The sequence below is a fragment of the Anomaloglossus baeobatrachus genome, chromosome 1 (assembly GCF_048569485.1).
Source record: "Anomaloglossus baeobatrachus isolate aAnoBae1 chromosome 1, aAnoBae1.hap1, whole genome shotgun sequence".
NCBI lineage: Eukaryota > Metazoa > Chordata > Amphibia > Anura > Aromobatidae > Anomaloglossus > Anomaloglossus baeobatrachus.
The window spans coordinates 931,617,676-931,635,604 of NC_134353.1; the positions used below are offsets into that span (position 1 = coordinate 931,617,676).

The 17,929-nt window shown below is 48.7% G+C and overlaps 1 protein-coding gene across 1 annotated transcript in view; it reads right to left on the reverse strand.

The window, feature by feature from the left end:
- Positions 1 to 17,929, reverse strand: part of DCC (DCC netrin 1 receptor) — a 1,217,792-nt gene that overhangs the window by 114,502 nt on the left and 1,085,361 nt on the right. Inside the window, exon 21 of the mRNA XM_075328185.1 lies at positions 2,521 to 2,553. Within this exon, the coding sequence (XP_075184300.1) occupies positions 2,521 to 2,553 (33 nt within the window). The remainder of the gene's footprint in view (positions 1 to 2,520; positions 2,554 to 17,929) is intronic.

The window sequence follows — 17,929 nt, forward strand, 5'->3', positions numbered from 1 at the left end:
CTGGCCAGATATTGGTGGTCAACTCGTTGCCAATTTAATATGTTTGTGCAAATAGAATCCCCCCAAAAAAAATCAGAGTTCGGGTTCGGAGTTTGGGTGCTTTATGTATGCAAACCACTAGTGCATGCATCGCTGTGCTAGGGTACGTTCGGTGCTCGGTCTAGTGTGAGCTGCTTGCAGTGTATGAACGGCTCACACTAGGGGTAACAACAGCGTGATCAGTTGTAGGGTGCAACCTCCCCAAAAAAAATGGAAATACCCGCCCACCCTTCCCCGGAAGTGTTCTGCTTATGGCTGGCTGCATGTGAGTGAAGACCGGAACTGCCCAATTAGTGATTTCCATTGTGGTCCGGGTCAAGTCCGAATCGGTGGAGGGTCGGTTTGGCTGCACTCACCGAACCGAACGTCCACGGGTTTGCTCATCTATAATTATACCAGTAAGAGCCTCCGATAAGACCGCGTTGACATAGTGTAGCTACTGTGTTTTATACCAAGATGAGGTGATATTTTACAATGATCAGATTGTTAAAAATCGACACAAACATAATACTATATGTAAACCAAAAAAAATGGCAATCATCCCACAATGCCAAAAAATCATCCAAAAAAGTTAAAGGGAACCTGTCATCAGAAATTTAGCTTGAAACCTAAAAGATTCCCCCTCTGCAGCTCCTGGGCTGCATTCTAGCAATGTTCCTGTTGTTTACGTGCCCCCTTTCTGACCAAAATAAAGACTTTGTAATGGGGTACCTTTTTGTATTCAGATCTTGATAATGGTACACGGGGGCGGGCTCTCTGGTGGCCGTTAGTCTGCCTCCTGTCGCTTTAGGCCGTCCCCCATTGCTCCATTCCATACTTCAGGATGCCGCCCACTGCGCCCGAGGTCCCGTGCACACGAGGACTGCTGGTCACGTGTGTGGCAGGCACGAGACTATGGGCGGCGCTGTGATTGCATCGCAAGTGCCCGCCCATCATCTCGTGCCTGTCCTTTCCCCTCTGCCTCCAGCATTCTGCGCAGATTGTTCCAATGTCGGGTCATCTGGCCAGCGCTTGCGCAGAACGCTGGAGGCAGAGGGGAGAGCGTGGCCACGAGATGATGGGCGGGCACTTGTGATGCAACCACAGCACTACCCATAACCTCGTGCCTGCGCACACGTGACCACCAGTCCTCGCGTGCACGGGACCTCGGGCGCAGTGGGCGGCGACCTGAAGTATGGAATGGAGCGATGGGGGACGGCCTAAAGCGACAGGAGGCAGACTAACGGCCACCAGAGAGCCCGCCCCCGTGTACCATTATCAAGATCTGAATACAAAAAGGTACCCCATTACAAAGTCTTTATTTTGGTCAGAAAGGGGGCACATAAACAACAGGGACCTTCCTAGAATGCAGCCCAGGAGCTGCAGAGGGGGAATCTTTTAGGTTTCAAGCTAAATTTCTGATGACAGGTTCCCTTTAAGCATGACCAGTGTTTACCTTTGATGTCTTAACCCCTTTATCTTTGATGTCTTAACCTCTTTACCTTTGATGTCTTAACCTCTTTACCTTTGATGTCTTAACCCCTTTACCTTTGATGTCTTAACCCCTTTACCTTTGATGTCTTAACACTAGAAGTCCCAGAGAGGGGTCATTTAACATTTCTACCTTTGGAACCCAGAGACGGGTCGAATGACCTGAAGGATTTTAGCTAACATCCTATAATCACCGTCTTTTGTTCTGTAATTAAGGCCATTACTGTCGCACCACAGGAGGTTGTTGTTTTCCATTGAGTTTAGCCATTTAGTTTCTAGTTAGTTCTATTCAGTTTATTGTATTTGATAATATTTTGGACTAAGGGTCATTTGAACCTCTTTCGGGACTTCAGGGGGGAGCTCGACATTTCAGGGGACTTCTAGTGTTAACCCCTTTATCTTTGATGTCTTAACCCCTTTACCTTTCATGTCTTAACCCCTTTACCTTTGATGTCTTAAACGACCCACTAGTTTTACCAATCTGCAGGGGGTCATTTTGACCCAACGGTACCAGACAAGGGTTAAGGGAGGGGAATATTATTTACAATGATCCCAAAAGGAAAAAAAAAAATCAGAAAATATATTCTGCAGCCAATGAAAGGGATCGCGACAACGAGAGCCGCCTGGAAATTATGCCAAGCTTAATTATACTTAATGTGAATTATTCAGAAGCACGGGGAGAGGGACTAAAATTTATTTCATACAAAGAAGCTTGACATTTTAATTGGTCATTCAGAAAAAGAGACAAAACAATTTCCTCTCAAGAAAATTTACATCATTCCCATCAAAAATCCGAGACAGCGGCAGCATCCTCATCCTAGCAGAACTTCATTAACGAGATTAATTAGCACGTAGCTCGTCTGCGCCTCATCAGGTGTGGCGCAGCCCAGGTGAAGAGCGACACGCGTTTCGCGGCCGAGACCAATCTGTGAGCACACCATTGATTTTGTCAGGAGGATGGGATGGGGGGTAGAGGAGGGGGGTAAAGTTGACAGAATGAGGCCACTGTACCTTGGTCATTAGCCATTTTGTCAGGGTGTTCCACTACAAAGGAAAAAGAGAGACATTATCATTACATGATGACAGCTTCTCATAAGACGGTTGACATATCAAATCAGAGATTTTTCGTTAGCAGACTTTATACCGGGAGCCGGGCTTAATGTGAATGAAATGCTGCATTTTACAATACTCATGTTGAAAGGTTTTTTTTCTTTTCGTGTGTGTGTGTGGAAATGTCACAGAAGAAAAAAAAAAAGAAAAAAAAAGAAAATTATTCCGAAAAGGGTAAATTTTGAGATGTGCTATTTGACTGTCAAGCTTAGAATATCTTTACAAGGACTCTTGGAAAGCAGCCGGCGCAGGGATAAATGAGGACATGAAACCCAATGTTCATGATGATTTGCAAATAATATGAAAGAAGCGATGATGCTGGAATTCGTAAGAAAAAATTGTCAGTTTTAATAACACAATTAATCCAAGCAAATATTATACATGAACAGGTCCAATGTTATTTATATATTCATAGATATTTATATTATAACACATTTTTCCAAATTCAGCCTTTTCCAAAAAAAACCCACTTTTTTACGGCCACCACTAGGGGGAGCTCCAGTGAAAAATTCCACCTTCCCACGTCCACCACTAGGGGGAGCTCCAGTCACAAATTCCGTCTTCCCACAGCCACCACTAAGGGAAGCTCCCGTGAAAAATTCTGCCTTCCCATAGCCACCATTAAGGGGAGCTCCAATTAAAAAATTTCGCCTTCCCATGGCCACCACTAGTGGGAGCTTCAATGAATAGTTCTACCTTCCCATGGCCACCACTAGGGGGAGCTCCAGTGAAAAATTCCACCTTCCCACGGCCACCATTAGGGGGAGCTCCAGTTAAAAATTCCATCTTCCCACGGCCACCACTAAGGGGAGCTTCAATTAAAAATTCTGTCTTCTCGTGGCCACCACTAGGGGGAGCTCCAGTGAAAAATTCCGCCTTCCCACATCCACCACTTGGGGTAGCTTCAGTGACAAATTCCATCTTCCCACGGTCACCACTAAGGGGAGCTCCAGTGAAAAATTCCGCCTTCCCACAGCCACCACTAGGGGGAGCTCCAGTTAAAAATTCCATCTTCCCACGGCCACTACTAAGGGGAGCTCCCGTAAAAAATTCTGCCTTCCCACAGCCACCACTAAGGGGAGCTTCAATTAAAAATTCTGCTTTCCCATGTCCACCACTAGGGGGAGCTTCAGTGACAAATTCCATCTTCCCACGGTCACCACTAAGGGGAGCTCCAGTGAAAAATTCTGCCTTCCTATGGCCACCACTAGGGGGAGCACCAGTGAAAAAATCTGCCTTCCCTCAGCCACCATTACGGGGAGCTCCAGTGAAAAATTCTGCCTTCCCACGGCCACCACTAGGGAGAGCAGCAATGAAAAATTCCGCCTTTCCCACGGCCACCATTAGAGGGAGCTCCAGTGAAAAATTCTGCCTTCCCACAGCCACCACTAGGGGGAGCTCCAGTGACTACTGCGTACTTATTATCATACACTTTAATGAGAAATGAACAAATTTTGTTGAATTTAGTCAAGAAATCACATTTGCATAAAACTTTTTTGATGCAAATTGAATGTTCCTGTTCTAGGGCAGCTTCAGACCATAGTTTTCACGTAGGGTAAAAACCAATAATAATACCTCGCCGCTCACCTGTGCAGCCACTGCATACTCATACCCAACTTTTTCACTCTGTGCCAAGGCTTCTGGCATCAAGTAGACCTCTGACACCATGGCGTGGGCTAATAACCACCTCGTTGGTGCATGTCGTGATGTCAGGTGCTTTATTGGTGCCGGACGTTTTGGCAAAAGATGAAGATGGCGGACGTTGTAGGTGACTGCAGTTCTATTCCCCATTGGAGTCAGCACTGGGCAGGGAATAGAGCTGGAGTGACAGAGACTTGAGATCTACTATAGATTTTCAGCCTCTTTTACATATTAATTCAAAGGCTGATTTCTCAGTAACTGAGGAACGCACCAGCCATGTAAAGGTATTGCTGGACTTGTCTTCGAAAGAGCTTTATGCGCATATAAATAGTTAGCTCTTTACATGGCCAATCCGTTCCTCCATTACTGAGAAATCAGGGTTTGAATTAATATGCAAATAAGGCTGAAAATTTATGGTAGATCTGAAGCCTCCGTCACTCCAGCTCTATTCCCCACCCAGCACCGACTCCTCCTTTCTAACTGACAGCCTGTATGCTGTGCAACGTCAAAGGATTCGTCAGTCAAGCAGGAGGAGGCGGCACTCGGTGGGGAATAGAGCTGGAGTGACGGAGGCTTCAGATCTACCATAGATTTTCAGCCTCATTTGCATATTAATTAAAAGGCTGATTTCTCAGTGACAACGGAATGCCTCGGCCATGTAAAGGTATTGGTGGACTAGTCTTCGAAAGAGCTACATGAACATGTAAATAGTTATCTTAAAGAGTAACATCATTTTGCAAATAATTTTATTAGGAAATGTGCTTCATGTAAAAAAAGATGCATGTAAGTGTCTTCCAAACTACTGCTCTTCCCCCAATTAATATAACTGCCTTCAGTTGCATTATATCACAACGGGCACATAAGGAGTACAGATGATGGCAGTGATGGCTTAGCTCCTGTGTGTCACTAATTCTGGGACAAGCTGTTGCAGGAGACTGTTCTGATCTGATAGGCAGAACACTCAGAGGATGAGAAAGGGGCTGACCCATCACAGCCATCACCTGTACTCCACGTGAGCACATTCTGAAAACAACGCAGGTGTAGGCAGGGATAAACTAGGGAATAAAGACGAATCTCTTAATAAAGTGATTTGCAAACTTTCTTGTCAAAATTATTGTAAAAATGAAAGTTTAGTTCTCCTTTAATAATTGAAATTTCACATTTTTTTAATGCAAAAACAACATTGTGTTACCATTTAAAGTACAATTTTTCATAAATATGAAAACATTCCATTCATTCAAACCATATATTGGTCATTAGGGGCAGCGACGCAGGATTCGGCTCAGGATTGGTCATTATGTCATTATCCAAGGAAGGGCTGAATGGATTTGAAAAAGTGAGAAATTATACATATGAAATAAATAAATAAAAAAAAAATATATATATAAAAAAAATAAGAAAAAAAAATTAAAAGCAAAAAAATAAAAAAGAAATAAAATATATATATATATATATATATTATTTCTTTTTTATTTTTTTTTGCTTTTAATTTTTTTTTCTTATTTTTTTTCAGTAGTAAAGGATCCTTTTCTTTGAGTAAACAGCGTCTTTATCTCTGGAAGATCCACCCCATCTATGTGGTGTGAGTTCTCCAGGCGTACATTTATTTCCTTCCCCTTTTTGCATTGCTCCACACACTGTCCCTCCTTTGTGTTTGTGTGTACGAGTTTTTGTTTACCCTTGTCTGTGCCTATTTGTGAAGTTTTTGTTACTGGGTTTACGGCCCGCTCCCTGGGTGGGGGAGGAGTAGTATCAGGGCTCAGACAGGAAACAGGGTCATGCTGGGGGTTAAAACCTGGCTACCATCAAGTCTACCTTCGAGATAATGGACAGTGCAGGGGCCAAAGTCTTAGGGTAATGCTAGGAGCCCCTGCTCCATCAGTAAATACCCCATGACATGAGAGTTACGGGGCCCATTTCCATGTCCAAAACATGATGAACTATTCAACTGGAAAGGGCCCCTTAAACAGTTTTTTCACAAGGGCCATATTATTTTTATATCCGCAACTGGCACAACGTGCACCACTGATATCAATAATGATGGGCATCGTTACTCAAGTGACCACATAGGGGCCTAGTTGGAGGCAGAAGATGAGAGCAATCCAAAGTAAATGGAGTACTGGGCATGAAGCTGAGTAGTAGGACTGGTGAGAATAATCTCAGCACTTTTCATCCCTTTCTCGGGTCTCCATTTATTCTGCTTCCGAGACTGGAAAAACTTCAGAGAGTAATACATGCCTTTTTTTGGAGCAGATTAAAGCGGATCTGCCTAAAACTAATTTCGGCCTGTTCACTTATCTCTAAAAGGCACCTTTAATGTAGTGTAACCGCGGTGCCATCGATTAATGCTCCACTATAAAGACGTTTCTTCGAGAGATGCTCTTAACCAGAGTCTCCACCAAACATGAGAGATGAAGGAGATTTCCTATGCACGGTCCTGATGGATTCACATGAAATGCTGTGTTATATAATGGTGCATAAGATCAAAGGCAGATAACAAATACCGTACATTACTGGACCTTTCCCCTCCGGGCTCTCAGCGCCGGTCGGCACAGTCATATAAAATTCCTTGGTTCAAGGAAGATGACATCTAAGAGTGATGGAGATGAAGAGTTTGTATAATGAGGGGCAGAAAGTTTCTCACCCTTTACTAACAACAGAGGGTTCTCGGGATTAGTAATATCAGGTGGGGATTCATCATCGCCGTCCAACTCCAAGGTTAACGCACAAGGTGCCGATACAGTACAGGTTTGTGGAAGAGAAGCATCGGCCAGGTGCACTTTGTCTACTTTTTGTGATACATCCTTTTATTTTATGAAAATCGGGATTTGAGTTTGGAAAACTACAGACATTTTTGTTATTGCTGCAAAATATACTGATTATTTCCACGTTTTAATATTATTTTTCGATCCCAGTTTATTTTCTATCCCCAAAAAATGTTTAAGGTGTTGTCCAGGCTTGGGGTGCAAGTCTTCAGTGATTCTACGTGACTGCAGATGTGGGAATCCTCAAGATTCAAAGATGTTTGGAGTACAAATGTGTGATCTGTATACTTCCCGTCACATTCCAACTAGATGTGTCCGGCCTTGCTCAATTCACTTATATCTAGCATGGCCAGACATGTCTAGTTGGAATGTGACTGCATGTATGCAAATCACATACTTGCAGTCACTGACTGATTGTTCCTGCTCTGGAGGATCCTAGCAGTGCGCATGATGTGTGTCATGATGCATACATGGCTCTGCCGTTCCTGAGCCGGTGTATGTATCCTGCCTCCGGGATTTAGGTCTCTGGTTAGGGGCTTGTTTATTCTGGAGCCATTACGGGGGTCACGCCACCATACCTTGGTGCTGCTACCTCCGGGACGTCGCCAGTAATATTTCCGGCTTTGCTGCGTGCACTGTTCCTGTGAGAAGTTCTTTGTTTCTAGTCCTACTACACCGTACTGTTTGTCCTGACCTCCGTCCTTCTTGCCCGACCTGACCTCCGTCCTTCTTGCCCGACCTGACCTGACCTCTGTTTCCACGATCTGTCCTTACCTCCGTGTCTCCTGGCTGTCCTGATCTCCGTCCCTTTTGCTCAATCTGTCCTCCGCACCTCCTTGTCCTCCGGACTCCAGTCCTGTTCCGTGTCCTCCAATCCCTGTCCTGTGCTTATTTGCTCGGTATCCAACCTTGGCTCTGTTCTTTGACTTTGGCTTGTTTTCTCCTTAGTACAGACATGACATCCTGGCATTGACCCTAACTTGATCCCTATCCCTGCTCTTGTGTTATTGATAGCAACCTCTAGTGGGCTTCTGTATAACTGCACTCAGGAGTTCTTTTCCTACCTGAGTTCCTGCGCCCCCTAGTGGTAGCTTGACAATGTGTGCTATGAGGATTCATAAGTCTGTGTCACATAAAGCAACTGCAGACATGCGCACTAATGCGGGCATCAAACGATACAATCTATCGTTCGATCGTAATCGCCCCCGTCGTTTGTGCGTCACGGGCAAATCGCTGCCCGTGTCGCACAAAGTCGTTAAACCCCCGTCACACGTACTTACCTGCTGAGCGACGTCGCTGTGGGTGGCGAACATCCACTTCCTGTAGTGGGAGGGACGTTCGGCGTCACAGCGACGTCACACAGTCACCGGCCAATAGAAGCAGAGGGGCGGAGATGAGTGGGACGTAAACATCCAGCCCACCTCCTTCCTTCCGCATTGCCGGTGGCCGCAGGTAAGCTGCAGTTCATTGTTCCCGGGGGGTCACACGGAGCGATGTGTGCTACCCCGGGTACGATGAACAACCGGCGCAAAGAAAAATAAACAATTTTTTAAAAATAAACAACCTGTAAACGATACACGATTTGTAAGCGATTTGCGATCGTTCTGAGACGCTCGTAGGTGTCACACGAAATGACGTTGCAACTGATGCCGGATGTGCGTCACGAAAACCGTGACTCCGACGACAGATCGCATGATAGATCGTCTCGTGTGACGCCCGCATTAGACTGGACAACCACTTTAATTCCTGCCTCTACGTCAAAGAAGCTTTATGTAATGGACAGATTAATTTCAAGGATCTGCAATCCAGTCCCCTTCATGTACAGAGTATTTCAAGAAGAAAGCCAGACGTCGAGCTTAAAGGCAACCACTCACCATGAAAATGATGTCTCATATGTTATCAAGTAGGAAGAGCTGAGCAGATTGATATATAAGACTATGGGAAAAGATTCAGAATAACTTGTAATTTATTAATTACATTTCTGATGATTCTGGCTAAGGAGTCCAGGGGGCGGAGCCTCCTCCTACTGGACTCTTAAATCCAGAAAGAGAAGGTATTTCAATCACTAGTTTATATGTCATACTGAAATACTGAACTTTTTCTCATAAACCTATATATCTATCTTCTCAGCAACTCCTGCTCTATAAGACGATGTGGGCAGGTAAGCTGTTCTATGGTTAAGATTGGGATGGTGTGGGGGTTTCCATGAATACAAAGCCTCCTAAGATGTTTTGTTTATTTTGGAGTTTATTGCTTGAATACAAATTAGTTCATTTTAAATTTTTTAGATAAGTGCCAGTATAAGACCCTTATCAGCGTCCCTGCACTGTCCTGCTCCCCACTTTCAGCAGGAATTTCGGCACTCTCAAATGCCCAGTCTGACTGCTTCGTACCAGGTTCCTGCTGCTGTCTCCCGATGCCTGCAAACACCGCGCAGGCCTCCTGGGAGTGTCTTTGGAGTGCATGCATTGACATGCCTCTTTTATTAAAGGGCCAGTATGCCCAATCCCAGAAGTACTTCTCAGCCTATTACTGAGAGGCATCAGGTAGTTAAGGCATCTATCCCAAAAGGGAGGTGCCTGGGCAACATGGTCTTATGTTGCTAGTTCTCGGGTCTCTTTGTGCTGCCGCTGCTGATACTTTGCTGTGTGCTGTATTGCTGATTTTTATTTTTGTTCCAGTGCATGACTATGACTATACCGGCTGCTGCTGCTGCAATTATCCACAATGTCTGATCCTATGAAACCAGCCGCTGCTGCAACTCTCCGCACCGCAGCCGCTCTTATGATACTGGTCACTGCTGCTGCAACTATCCACACCAGCTGCTCCTACTATACCAGCCGCTGCAATTATCCACAATGGCCGCTCCTACGATAATGGCCGCTGCTGCTGCAACTATCCATACTGGCTGCTCTAATTATACCGACTGCTGCTGCAACTATCCACACCAGCTGCTTCTACCATACTGGGCGCTGCTGCTGCAACTATCCACACCAGCCGCTCTTACGATACCGGTCACTACTGATGCAACTATCCATACCAGCTGCTCCTGCTATACTAGCCGCTGCAAATATCCACACTGGCTGCTCCTTTATGCCGACCCCTACTGAAACTATCCACACCGGCTGCTTCTACTCTACCAGCCACTGCTGCAACTATCCACAGCAGCCGCTTCTATGATACTGTATCGCCCAGGGTTATGGGGTACTTGGTGCCAGGCGGTGTATAATTGGGGAATGTCACTTTAGTAGCCATTGCCCTGTTCCGTGCCCTGGGTGTTTTTTGAAAAGGGGATTATTTACAGGGGATTGTTGAATAATGTTCACGCGTGACACCACTTGTGGTGTTGCGGTTATGTGGATGGAGCCGCCGCCCCACAATGTTCACTATTGGGGCTGGTGTTAATGGCAGCCTGGATGTTAGACCCTCCACAAGCAGGGCCAGGCCCCAGAGGGTAGGTGATGTGACGGGTGTCGGAAGAAGGTAGGCCACACAAGGTTTCAGTGCAACTGGTTCTTTTCTCACTTTCTGGTGGTAACTGGTCACCCGAGGCCGGCTGGTCTTAACCGCAGGTCCCCTTAGTCCCAGTGCCGGTTTAGTGACCTGGTGGCATCTTTCCCCTGCACCTATATTTGGATGGTGGGTCCCCGTGGCATACAGTGGCTGGGGGTCCCCTCCTGTTTGTCTTCTTCAGCAGTCCGTATGACGGTAGCGTGAACCCTGTGGGGTTGGAGTCTCTGGTCCTGCCCCTGGTTCTCCCTTTGCTACTGAGTCCCAAACTTCAAGGTCAGCGAGGTCCTTGATGGTCCCCTCACTGTGCAGGTGTTATTAGGTCTGCCTGGAGCTTTCGCCTGACCTAGGATTCTGTACCCAGTTGGTGCATAGTTCCGGGAGCACTCCACCGTACTCCACCGGCAACTAACCGCCAGGGCCCTCAGGTTACTGTTCACTCCGGTCAGGCTGTCTGCTCACTTTCACTTCACCACTACTACTGTGTCTTTTCTCCACACTGACTGTCCACTGTCTGCCCCTCACACCTGGTCGTCTAGTAGACTGGATTGGCTCCACCACTAGGCGGCCATCCATTGGTCCGACCCTAGCCTTGTACCATTCTATGGGGGATGATTGGGAAAATCTAGGATTACCTGGAGTGTTTGTGTGTTACCGGCACTGGTTTTCTCGGTCCCTAGGGGGTAGGCCCTGCATCCCAGTGAGAATGCAGTACCTTGTACCACCCTGATGGCTTCAGGGGCGCTACAATACCGGTTGCTACTGCTGCAACTATCCACACTGGCTGTTCCTACTATACCAGCCACTGCTCCATCTATCTGCACCAGCCACTCATATGATACTGGTCACTGCTGCTGCAACTATAGATACCGTCCGCTTCTATGACACTGGTCACTACTGCTGCAACTATCCACACTGGCTGCTCCTACTATACTGGCCACTGCTGCAACTATCCGCACCGGTCGCTGCTGCAACTATAGTCACCAGCTGCTTCTATTATACCGGTCGCTGCTACAGCTATCCAGACCGGACGCTCTTATGATACCAGTTGCTACTGCTGCAGCTATCCACACTATAGCTATCACTACTGCTGCAACTATGCGCAATGACTGCTCTTACGGTACCGGTCGCTTCAGATGCAACTATCCAAACAAGCCGCTCCTACGGAACTATCCACACCAGCCGCTCATACTGTACCTATTGCTGCTACTGCAACTATCCAGACCAACCACTGCTGCTACAGCCATCCATCCCAGCTGAACCTAGAATACCGGCTGCCACTGCAGTTTATACTGTCACAAATTGTGTCCATATCTGTGGCACCAGCTGCCGGGGCACCGCCATCCCCTGGGCCTTGTCGGCTACCTACCAGCACTAGCCTATCTCCATCACCAGTGGCTTTAGTGAAGACTCAGTAGCCGTTTGGGTATGCTCCTCCAGGCCAGTGATCGGTGCCTTGGTCCAATGGATCCACTAATCCTGTGCTCACCCCACGAGTATTACAACCACCCCCCCATGTTTCACGCTTGTTTAAAGTGACAGGCTCCCATTTGCTTAATTCTGCAGACAGGATTCTGAGGGTTTCCTTTATTGACTATTGTGGGAAAACTAAGAAAATGCCCCAAACATTTAACACCCATTTCCTCATTTCTCAAACCAGCACTGATGAAGCTCTTAGGTCCCAAAATGAAACCTGCGAAAGCCTCGTTTAACCCCTTGTCCTCTGGAAAACACATTTTGGCCACAGAGCATCTGAAAATGGTAAAACGATGGAACCCCTTCCCGGAGAATGGCATTGCTAGTACGATACTGTGCATTAGGTGGCGCTATACAATAAAAAATCCGGCTCTCGCTGTTTAGGCCATCAAATTGCAATTTTTGCATTTGTGATAAGTAAAACGCATCTAATATGCAATGAGATTACTTTCTATTAATCACATCTCCATGTCGCAGCCTTAAAGTTGAGTTTTTAATTTAACCGTGGCTTTCGTTTTTATGGAGTAGCCCATTTAGGTCTATTACAATCAACGCATCCCTGATTGTCTTTTTGTCTGTTTGCCTTTTCTTTAACCCTTAGTAGACCAAAAAGAAATTCAATGGCTGCAGCTGCAGAAATCAGGGACGAGCGGCTGCATTTTACTCGGTGGTCGCAGCCGTCGTCTGACTACACCACTATAATCGTAGCAAATTAGATTTTATATAATAGGAGAATTAAACATTTTTTATGGAAATAACATTTTTTATGAATTTGTGTTTTTGGGGTTTTTTTTAGGTCTGGTACTGGTTCGGTTTTGTACCAAATTATACTGCAATGTGTAAACCCGTCCTACAAGTGTTGTGCGGCCCACATGGTGTAATATTGTATAGCGCAACTCTTATGGGGTCATATGGGATTTATTTCTAGGGCAAGGTGATTTTTGCAAGATCATGTCCTTGGCAATAAGCACAGTGGTGTCTCCAGTTGCTTTCAAACAGTTTCTTTCAGAATTTCAACCTTTATAATACTATACCGTCATATACTACTATGATAATACTGCCATATTTATCACGCGTAAAATACATTTTCTGTATACAGCCCATATGACACTGACATATAATTCTGAAATAAAAACACTATGTACATATGTCACGCTCCCCGGGTCCTCGGCTCCCCTTCCCGGGTCTCCTGTCCCGCTCCCCGGCTCACCTGCCACGCTCCCCGCGTCCCAGTCTCTTGTGCCCGTCCTTCCTAGGCTCCCTGGCCGCCGATCCCGGCGCCCGACGGCCTCCCAGGCCCTGGCCGGCTCCCCTGCGTCCTCCTCTCAGCCTCCTTCCCTGGCTTCTGGCACCCGGGCCGCGCGCATGCGCATTAGGGCGCGCGCGCGGTCACTGACCCTTTCTTAAAGGGCCAGCGCCCATTAACAGGAAATGAGGTTAGACAGGTACGGGGTATAAAGGGGGTTCTTGTCCAAGGGGGCGGGGCCTGATCTTCGTGTTTTCTGAGCTAGGAGTCAGGTCTCCTTGTGTTTTCCTGCCATACTTACGTATCTCTCTTCTAGAGCTGATCCCGCCTCGCCATCCAGTCCTGCTGAATCCCGAGCCCCGCACGCTGTCCGTCTGCCATCTGACAGTCCGTACCATCTCGGATCCCTGCGGTGACCCGTCATCTTGCTCCAAAGGTTCCGGACCCCGCCTGACATCATCTTGGCTTCCGAACCTGAGCTACGTCACCCGGACTGCCATCTGTGACTCCGTGGTCCCAGGGACTCCTCCGCTACCTTCACTTGCACGGACTGTTCTGCTGCCCATCAGTGCTTCAGCTACCGGACTCCCTACCACCATCTTAGAGTTCGGCCCAGTGGATCCACCTCCTGGGTCTGCCCGACCGCCCGGCCCTGACAGTAAGATCAGGCCATGGATCCCGCTGCAGCACTATTGGCCCTGCAAGAGGAACTCCAACGCCAGCGTGAAGTCCAGACCCGCATGCTGCAATTTATGACCTCCGTGGACACCCGCCTGTACACGTTACAAGCATCAATGACGCCTGCGGCAACCAGGTCCCCCACTAGGCAATCCACGGCTCCCGCACCAGTGGCAGCCGCGTCGGATGCCTCCCGACTCCGTTTGGCGTCACCACCTCGTTATGCTGGAGATCCCAAGACCTGCAGGGGCTTCATAAACCAATGTTCCCTTCATTTCACGCAGCTGCCACATCTGTTTGCCTCCGACCAAGCCAAGGTCGCCTTCATCATGTCTCACCTGGAGGGCGAGGCACTGGCGTGGATGAACCCCTTGTGGGAGAAGGAGGACCCCATGACCAAGGATCTTCAAGAGTTCCTGCAGGCCTTTCGCAGTACCTTTGACGAGCCGGGACGCGCCTCTGCGTCTGCTTCATCACTTCTCCGCCTACGTCAAGGAACACTGACAGTGGGCCAATACGCCATCCGTTTCCGCACTTTGGCTTCTGAACTCGGGTGGAATAATGAGGCCCTGACAGCCGCCTTCTGGGAAGGCCTTTCGAGTCGCATCAAAGATGAGTTAGCGGGTCGTGACGTGCCCTCCACCCTAGATGCCCTGATTGCCCTAGCCACTCGAGTGGACATTCGTTTTCAGGAGCGCTCCAAAGAGCTGGTTCGTGAGCGACGTGCGGTACGGCACTCCTCCCCGCCACAGAAATCCTCTGTGCCACAGTCATCAACAGCTGGGATTCCTGTCCACGAACCCATGCAGGTTGACCGAGTACGACAGTCTGACCAACGTCGAGCAGAGCGGCTCGCCAAGGGCCTCTGCTTTTACTGCGGAGAGGGCACACATCTCCTACGCTCCTGTCCGGAAAGGCCGGGAAACTCCAAAGCCTAGGGTTGGTAGGAGAGGCCACCCTAGGTGCTGGGACTCTCTCAGACCCAGTTATGTGGACGGTACAAGTATCAACAGGAGAGACGCGCTTCACGGCTGAGGCATACCTCGACTCCGGAGCAGCAGGCAATTTTATCCAGCAGGCCACGGTGGACAAATACCAGCTGCCTGTTACTCTACTCGAGAAGCCCCTACTGATTGCCTCGGTGGATGGGAGACCCCTCTCTGATACCATCTCCTGGATCACCAAGCCGGTGGAACTGCGTATCGGTGCTCTGCACACCGAGAACATCTCTCTCTACGTCCTTCCACACATGTCCCATCAAATCCTGCTGGGACTTCCTTGGTTGCGAACACACGAACCATCAGTCAGCTGGGGTACTGGCGAAATCACCCGTTGGGGCTCTGCCTGTCATGAAAGATGTATAAAGTCTATACAACCAGTCCGACGACCTCCGGTTCCTGAGTACCTACCGGGTCTGCCCTCGGCCTATTGGTCCTTCGCGGACGTTTTTGACAAGAAGGAGTCCGAGGTACTTCCGCCACACCGTCCCTACGATTGCGCCATCGACCTGCTCCCAGGAACAACACCACCTCGAGGACGGATATATCCGTTGTCTCCAGCCGAAACCAGGGCCATGTCCACCTACATCACGGAAAGCCTGGCAAAGGGATTCATCCGGAGATCCTCCTCTCCTGCGGGAGCAGGCTTCTTCTTCGTTAAGAAGAAAGAGGGTGACCTACGCCCATGCATTGACTACCGGGGCTTGAATCAGATTACCATAAAAAACAAGTACCCCCTACCGCTCATCCCCGAATTATTCGATCGGCTCAGAGGAGCCCGTGTGTTCACCAAACTGGATCTTCGGGGTGCCTACAACCTAGTTCGTATCCGCTCTGGAGACGAATGGAAGACCGCGTTTAATACTCGCGATGGGCACTATGAATACTGCGTGATGCCCTTCGGTCTGTGTAACGCTCCTGCCGTATTCCAAGAACTGGTGAACGACATTTTCCGGGACCTCCTCTACGTATGTGTAGTAGTGTATCTGGATGACATCCTTGTCTTCTCTCCGGACCTCCAGACCCACAGAGAGAACGTAAAGCTGGTTCTACAAAGACTGAGAGAGAATCGTCTCTACGCCAAATATGAAAAGTGCGTCTTTGAGCAGTCTTCTCTTCCTTTCCTGGGATACATCATCTCGGGTACTGGGCTGCAGATGGATCCAAAGAAGGTCTCCTCCATCCTCCACTGGCCTCCCCCGTCTGGACTGAAGGCAATCCAACGGTTCCTGGGATTTGCCAACTACTACCGCCAGTTTATCCCTCACTTCTCCGCCCTGACTGCTCCTCTCTCCGCTCTGACCAAAAAGGAGGCTAATCCAAAGGACTGGTCACCTGCGGCCGACGCCGCGTTTTGCTCCCTGAAGCGAGCATTCGCCTCCTCTCCTGTACTCCACCGTCCGGAGTTAAACCGCCAGTTCACCTTAGAGGTAGATGCCTCCTCCTCAGGAGCCGGAGCAGTGCTCATGCAAAAATCCTCCTCCGGGAAGATGGTGACTTGCGGTTTCTTCTCTAAAAGCTTCTCAGCACCTGAACGTAATTACACCATCGGTGACCGAGAACTATTGGCGGTCAAACTGGCTCTGGAGGAGTGGCGCTACCTCCTGGAAGGAGCAGTGTACCCTGTGCTTATCTACACGGACCACAAGAACCTGGAATACCTGCGGTCCGCTCAGCGACTGAACCCACGACAAGCCAGGTGGTCCTTATTCTTTGCCAGGTTTGACTTCCAGCTTCACTTCCGACCCGCAGACAAGAATATACGCGCTGATGCCTTGTCTAGGTCTCTCATGCCTCTGGAGCAGGAGGAAGAGACTACCCAACCTATCATCTCTCCTAGCAAGATTGTTCCGGTGGCTCCTGTCACTCTGGCCCAGATACCACCCGGGAAGACCTATGTCTCTGAGACCGACAGGCAAAAAGTGTTACACTGGGGTCATGCCTCGAAAACAGCCGGCCATGCAGGCCAGAAGAGAACATGGGGTGCGATTGTACGCCATTACTGGTGGCCATCCCTTCGCACGGACGTTGCCGCCTTTGTCTCTGCCTGCCCCTCTTGTGCCAGGAACAAGACGCCCAAACACCTGCCCTATGGCCGTCTTCTGCCTCTGCCGATACCCTCAGTTCCATGGCAACACATAGCGATGGACTTTATTACGGACTTGCCAGTATCATCCGGACACACAGTCATATGGGTCGTGGTGGATCGGTTCTCCAAAATGGCTCACTTCGTCCCTATGCCCGGACTGCCCTCTGCTCAGGAACTCGCGGAAGCCTATATACAACATATCTTCCGCTTGCATGGCTTTCCTTCCCACATCGTGTCCGACAGAGGAACTCAGTTCACCTCCCGCTTCTGGAGGGCTCTCTGCAAACATCTGGGAGTGACTCTGGACTTTTCTTCCGCTTACCATCCTCAGTCTAATGGCCAAGTGGAAAGGGTCAATCAAATCTTGACCTCCTTCTTACGTCACTATGTCAACGCCCATCACGACGACTGGTCCACGCTTCTGCCTTGGGCTGAATTCTCCCATAACCACCACGTCAGTGAGTCGTCCTCCAAATCTCCCTTCCATGTCGTTTACGGACTGCAGCCTTCCGTCCCGTTGCCTATATCCCCTTCTTCGGATGTCCCTGCTGCTGATACTGTAGCCCGTGACTTCGCTACCATTTGGGACTCTGTCAAGGCGTCCCTTGGGCGCGCTTCCCAGCGGATGAAGAAACACGCTGACAAAAGGCGTCTAGACCCTCCGTGTTTCTCTCCTGGTGACCTGGTCTGGCTTGCTTCCCAGTACATCCGACTGAAGATACCTTCCTACAAGCTGGGTCCTCGCTACATCGGGCCGTTTAAGGTCCTCAGCAAGATCAATGAGGTCTCCTACAAACTGAGGCTTCCGACCACGATGAAAATACCCAACTCCTTCCACGTCTCTCTACTCAAGCCGGTGTTCCTTGGTCCCTTCTCCGCTGCTGCCAGTCCGGCTCCTCCTCCTATT